This window comes from Pecten maximus, chromosome 1, assembly GCF_902652985.1.
Source record: "Pecten maximus chromosome 1, xPecMax1.1, whole genome shotgun sequence".
Classification (NCBI taxonomy): domain Eukaryota; kingdom Metazoa; phylum Mollusca; class Bivalvia; order Pectinida; family Pectinidae; genus Pecten; species Pecten maximus.
The window spans coordinates 31,520,195-31,526,690 of NC_047015.1; the positions used below are offsets into that span (position 1 = coordinate 31,520,195).

Genomic DNA, 6,496 nt, shown 5'->3' on the forward strand with positions numbered 1-6,496 from the left:
CACACATACAAATAATAACTTACCATCTTTATTTGAAGATAAAGTAAAGACTTCATTCTTGTTGATAAATAACTTTTGTTCAGAACAGAAAGCTAGTAAAAGACATTGTAAATCAATTATTAGGTCAAAGAAAACGATGTCTGATATGATCTGGGAAATCACCTGTTTCTATAAATAGAACACAAAAGAGTTCCATTTGAACATAAATGGTAGAACACACGTTCTCTGGTCTAAAGATCAGCTGGCATGGTTTACAAGTTTACAGGAGTATTCAAGTGATGTTTAAGCTTAATATATGATAATGAATAGATATCTTCATCTGGAATATTTTTATGACTGAATATTTTACCGTTTCCACAACCTTGGGTATTCTGCTATAAGGTATAGTCTGTTTCATAAAACTTCAGAATAACTAATCTTAATAAGGGCGCCCCCACTGTCATTTACCCGCGCCCTGCGCCCTTATTAGGTCAAATACGGTAGTTAATTTTTTAGCAAGTTTTCTCTGAAAGTACTCAATGATAATCAATTAGCTGTCCTGAATATATCTAATTTTACCTTATTTCTGCTGGTAGTAGCTAGCATATATATATAATGATATACGCCTTCATGGCTCAGTGCACACATTCTCCAAACTGGTGGAGTCTCCTGATGAGTTTTTGATGTGTTCTTGGTTCTATTGCAGCTTACCATTGTGAGACAACGTGACAAGCTGGAACCTTGGTTCAATCATTTCTTGGTGGAGGACAAAGGACTTAATAATAGTGCCTCCTATGTAGACTATCTGTGTCACATACATAAAGAAATTCGAAGCCTACTTAGTTAATGCAACAATTCTCATGTCACATAAACCGACATAATTCATCGCAATGAAACCAGCAGAAAGGGTTGTGACCTGAACCCGAAGTATTTTCTCACAGAGGAATGGTAAGATGCCTGTTATATTAGGTGCGAGTCAAGGTGCAGCAGATTACAGAACTTTGTCAGTGGTTCCCAACAAAAGCATTAGTGTTTGGATTACCAGTACTACACTGTGAAGTTCTAGTAACAGAGGCAGCTCCAGGTCACAAGCCAAAGGTTGGACAGGTATTAACAGTTCAGTCTATTCTACATGAAATAGATGAAATATGGGACATTTCAAAACTGAACTGCCCAACAAGACAGCAAAGAGATTCCTGAGCCGAGAATGTTTTTTTTCCTTTCTAAAAAATAGGATTTCTATCGAGGAAGCTCAGTAGGGATGTTTGTATCATTTTCTGAAGCTCCTGGTTGAGTTGAACTGTACATGATATGCCTCATCTCTTTGACAGTGGCCAGTTTGATTAACACATGACATATCATAGTATGGCTTATAAGTAATATGTCAGTGGCTATTTTTTAAAAGATTCTGAAAATCACGATCTGTTTTTTGCAAGATATGTACTAACTTGGTAATTCATGAGAAATATCCATCAGTAATATAAAAGCACATTTTTATTAAATGTTTATCGAGATAAATTGAGGTTTCTTTCAACAATAACTGGCCGATATGAAGGTATTTACCGCGTTGGTAGGTATTTATGACAGTAAGATATATATTCACAAAAAGTCATCGATTTACAGTAGAAAGTAATGGCTTGGATACATATTCTATTGACAAAGAGTTAAATAGATAGAAATTGTTATGAAAATTGTTGGTAGAATGTAGGATTGAATACCTATTAACGTCCAGTATGAATTAAAAAATGTATTTATATATATTTTATCAGTAGAGTTTTTCCTCATGAATTTGTTAGTTTATTTGGATAACAATTCTAGTCTTTGACAAATTACCTGTTCTTTAATGGTAATTTTGTCAAGTCAATAAATATAATTCCACTTGTGATAAAAGTACATGTGATTTTAATTATTGAGGCAAGACAGACTGAACATTGGAATCCAGGGAATACTTTGAATCAGAATATTTTACTTACTAAAATTTTCTAGAGACATAAAAGTTCCAGACTATCGAAGATGTTGGTTGGGATGGGAGTTTTGTAGAAATTTAACATTTGTTTTGGATAACCAAATGTCCATAATTAAAATTGAAATGAATGGTTGTTAGTAAAAACGTTTGTAAACAGTTGTTTGGTCAATATTAGTAACAATCCAAACAATTTTTTGCTGAAAACATTCACTATTTGTCATGATTATAAAACGGATTAGATCAGAAGTTATGTTTACTTCCAAGTCTTATCAAAGTTATCTTTAATACTTTTGGTTTCATACGGTGATTTAATCACATTTTATGGAAACAAGGATAATTCATATTCACACAATTTTTTTTCTTTTTTTTTTTTCGGTGTAAAATGGTACAATTGATTTTAGTGTTCACTGCCATTTTGAATCCACATATTTGATATACCATTAAAACAAATTTGGTACAGAAAAACTACATACTGTCCAAGACAAAATGGCAATCTGACCGTATGCTTTTTCTTACTAGTGCTGTGCAAGTCATTGCAATGTAATATGAACATTGTATTTGTAATTACCTGCTTGTATGTATATGTCTCCTGCTCCAAACAACAACAGCATCATAGCCTCCAGTCTTTGTGTTAAGGCAGGACCCAATGTATAGCAACCCTTTAATTTGTGGTATACCCCTAACACAAAGATTCAAAGCTAAAGTAGCATGATGCCCTAGCATTGAAATAAGACAAAGTTACAATAGCTGCTATTTAACCACTATCAAGATAAACCCCAAAGCTTTGTTACAACCCCCCTTACCCTAAATCCACTGCAATATTATTCCTCCCCTCCCCAAATTTGTTTTCGGAGAAGTAGTGTTATAAAGAAGATAAGTGTATGCATGTGTGAGATTGCTGATATTATATACTATGTACAGCTGTATCCGGTTAGCATGTATCACAGAAACTGGTTATAAATGGAATTTTGGGAGATGAATGATTGATGGATGGCATACAAGTTTATATGGAAGCTAGCTAGTGTATTACAAACTTAAAATACAGGTTTTGTATATTCAAATTGGTATTGTAATAGATTTTTTTTTTTTAAGTCAATCAAGTATTTTTTGAATAGTGTAAAAGTGCAGGCAAGATTTGAACTAATAGTGGCTTGATAGAACTTTCATGATGGTTCATAACAGTATTCACTTCATAAATGAAATCTTCTATCAAAACATGCTCAAAATACAAATTGTAGAAAACGCAATTATCTTATATTAATGAAACAAAGTCAGGATATTGAGCATCATTCAGTTTTCTAAGACAATTATTAAAGCTGATTTTCTGTTTTGAACATCAAAAATATTTGATAAGCAGGGTTTTTAGAACCTACAACTTTATTTTAGAATTTGGCTACTTGCATTGCATAAGGTTTAGAAGTTTGATTTGTTCATAATTGTAAACATTCATCATGTTTTTGTTGTAGGCATTTATCGTTCATAGATTTTGATGATTCTTGAATTACCTCTCCATATTATGAATAGAAATGACACAAGAAAGTATAATTACTTTTAAATATTAAGAGTGAACAGTAGTATTCAACAAAGCTTTAAACATGGCATAATTTATCTCTTACTAAAAATACATCTGTGAATTCACATATTTCCAAGTTGATGTATAATTTCCTTACTGCTGTTCCATCTAGAATTGTTACTTTCTTGATACGATATTCAGTGTTGAATCTTGGATTACTGAATTATTGAAGCTTGTGCATTGTTATTGCAATTTAATACCCGATTATTTCACCAATACTCGTTCATTAATATTATGGTGCTCATCTATATTTTACCAAGTGATGTGGAGAAACTTTCTTAAACACCTTCAGGATTCTGTATGTGTGGTAATATGTTAAGCCTAATGGCAAGCACCTGGTAGTCACTTCATGTTTGAGGGGGTTGTTTCTCACAAGTAAAACAAGGAATGACAAGAAATACTTGAATCAGTTTAACTTTTAAAAATTATCAAATTTGGTTGCTGCAGATTTTGAGGAAAGTTATTTTCAGGTTTTTGCTAAAAATGCTTATTTATTTCAATTTAAATGAATTTTAAAGTAGTAAACAATTGATTTCTACATCAGCTTTCCTCATAATAATAATAAAGTCTATACTGTGTAGTTCAGTGATAGGATCTGCATAGCTGTTGATTGCTTATATATACTATTGAGCAATTTATTGTGAATCATGATGGAGACGCTGAATTGATTTTACAAGTAGTATTTTCAGTTGCATGTTATTTATATGTCTACACTGTGATAGCTGTATCATTATGAAGTACATGCCTTTTTGGTCCGCTGTAGGACTTCCTCTGCAGGCAAGGCAAAAAGGCAAGATTTTGTCAAAATTAAATATAACTGATGAACAGTGTTTTTGTTACTTGTTTAAATTCATTGTTCATCCTGAAATGATATGTGAAACAATACATAACCCAAACATTTTGAACTGGGAATGCCAGCTTATCTCCAAGAGGTTCTGGAACCCACAATTGGCAGTCACATGGCAAAGATCAGCGTACATGTACCGATAACCAACAAAATGTAATAAAGGTTAGAATTATGATACTAAGGTATGAATATAAATTGAATCCGTCAAGTGGTTTATTACATATCTTACATAAGCTTCAGACAAACACACGGCAGCGATTATCTATAACCATCCCCCTATAAAATGTGGTTTAATAAAACTGACATGCAAGTCCCCTGCAACTTTCAAGTTATATCAAGGTTTTTTATTTACACAAACTTGATAATCCTCCCGTCTCCACAGGATTGGTATTCAAAAGAAATGGTCTAAACATTATCAAAGGATTATATTATTGAATTATTGAAGATTTTTATACCGATAAAATGGATCATGATTTTTTTATTTAAAAAGAAACGAACCTGCGAATCTCGCTTTTGATAATTCCAGACTACAATCAATCACAAAAGACATATTACACAAAAAAACAAATCATTTACAGAAATCCATCTGTAGAGACTATTCTAATGATAAGTACAATAGGTTGAAGTTGGTACAATTTTATTGCATTTCTGTATGATAGTCTCAAATACATTTGTTTGACTTCATATTGCAAACATAAATTAAATACTAGTTATAAATAAATATAAAAATCATGTACATTAATCATCTTCAAAATTCCAGGGGACCACACTTGATATCCATCTTTCTACACCTTGGCCTAACAAAATCGAAAGGAGTGTATACATCTGATATCTTTGTCAAAAGCAACATCAGCAAAAAATTATCTGCTTTTTATTTTGGTGCAATACCTTTGTTATTTTGAAAGGAACAAATCAAATACAATTTCATTTTGCTATGACATAATTACCGTAAGGGGTAGAAAGAAGGTAAATCAATGAAAAGACTCTTGGATTTTAAAAAAGACATGAACTTAAATTTCTAGTATTCTGTCAATATCTTACTTAACAATTTATACATGATTATGGTATCATTAAACAGTTTTTCAATCTAAAATAAACTTGTTTGTAAATGTCCTATTTACTCCACTTTGCAATGGATAAAATACAATTACACAATGATTATATTGAATGCCCAGATTCGATATAAATACAGAATGTTAAACTGGCTTTATTTCAAGTACTGAAAACACAATTCTGATGAAAATGAAAATGAAAAAAGAATTCCAACCCCAGAGTTAAAAAGAATGGCATAGAATGATCATTGGTTTGATGTTAAATCAAAGACCACATCAGAAAAGTACAAATGGTTGTTTGAATATAGCAATACAGATCTGAACATGCTTAGAGATGGAAGTTTCTTTAGTCAATTTCATGAGGATCGCATAGTATGCAGTTGATAGAAAGTAAATCAGTCAATGCATGCTGTTAAATTGATATTGCTGTGCATGCATGTGGTAATATAAATTCTGGACATAACTATTAGCTGTGATTCTGGAGAATGTATCAATCAAATTCTATACCTGCTTTAAAACATCAGCTTATTGACAACCGAAAAATCTGCAGAATTCATAGTACCATATGCTCGAATATAAAATACAAATGTATTCTATAATACCTTGAATAGCCCTGTTGTATATTCTCTGTATGTATGGATGCTGCCATCTTAAAATCCTATCAACTGCAGCCAATTCATTTATGTGGACAAGCAAATTTTTAAATACAGAGGAGCCCACTTATTTGCATATCGGTTATTTGAATATCCCGCTTATTTGCATAAAATTCTCAGGTCCCGATTTTTTTCTTCTTTATCTTTGTATTTTAATCCCGTGTATTTGCATCGACTAAAACACCGACTCCCGCTTATATGCATATAAAAATTCCAAAAAATCGAAATTTTTAATTGATTTTAGGGTATTTTTGTGATTTTCCCGTAATAAAAGTTTTATGAAAAGTGTTTTTAACTTACATATTGATTCGACACGATGTACAACGTTATCTAATCATTGGTTCCCACTTCGTCAAAACAGGTTATGTTCGATGCATCGATATCGACATTTAGTTATTATCCAGATCATATCAGTAGCATTGTGAA

General features: G+C 31.9%; 1 protein-coding gene across 2 annotated transcripts in view; it reads left to right on the forward strand.

Moving 5' to 3' along the window:
- The window catches only part of LOC117330391 (protein transport protein Sec24C-like), a 28,451-nt gene extending 24,105 nt beyond the window's left edge, over positions 1 to 4,346 (forward strand). Inside the window, exon 24 of one of the 2 annotated variants that reach the window (XM_033888662.1) lies at positions 686 to 826. In XM_033888662.1, the coding sequence (XP_033744553.1) occupies positions 686 to 826 (141 nt within the window). Of the gene's footprint in view, positions 1 to 685 lie in introns of both variants that reach the window. The other variant, XM_033888654.1, reaches the window with a different exon arrangement.
- The last annotated feature ends 2,150 nt before the right edge of the window (positions 4,347 to 6,496 follow it).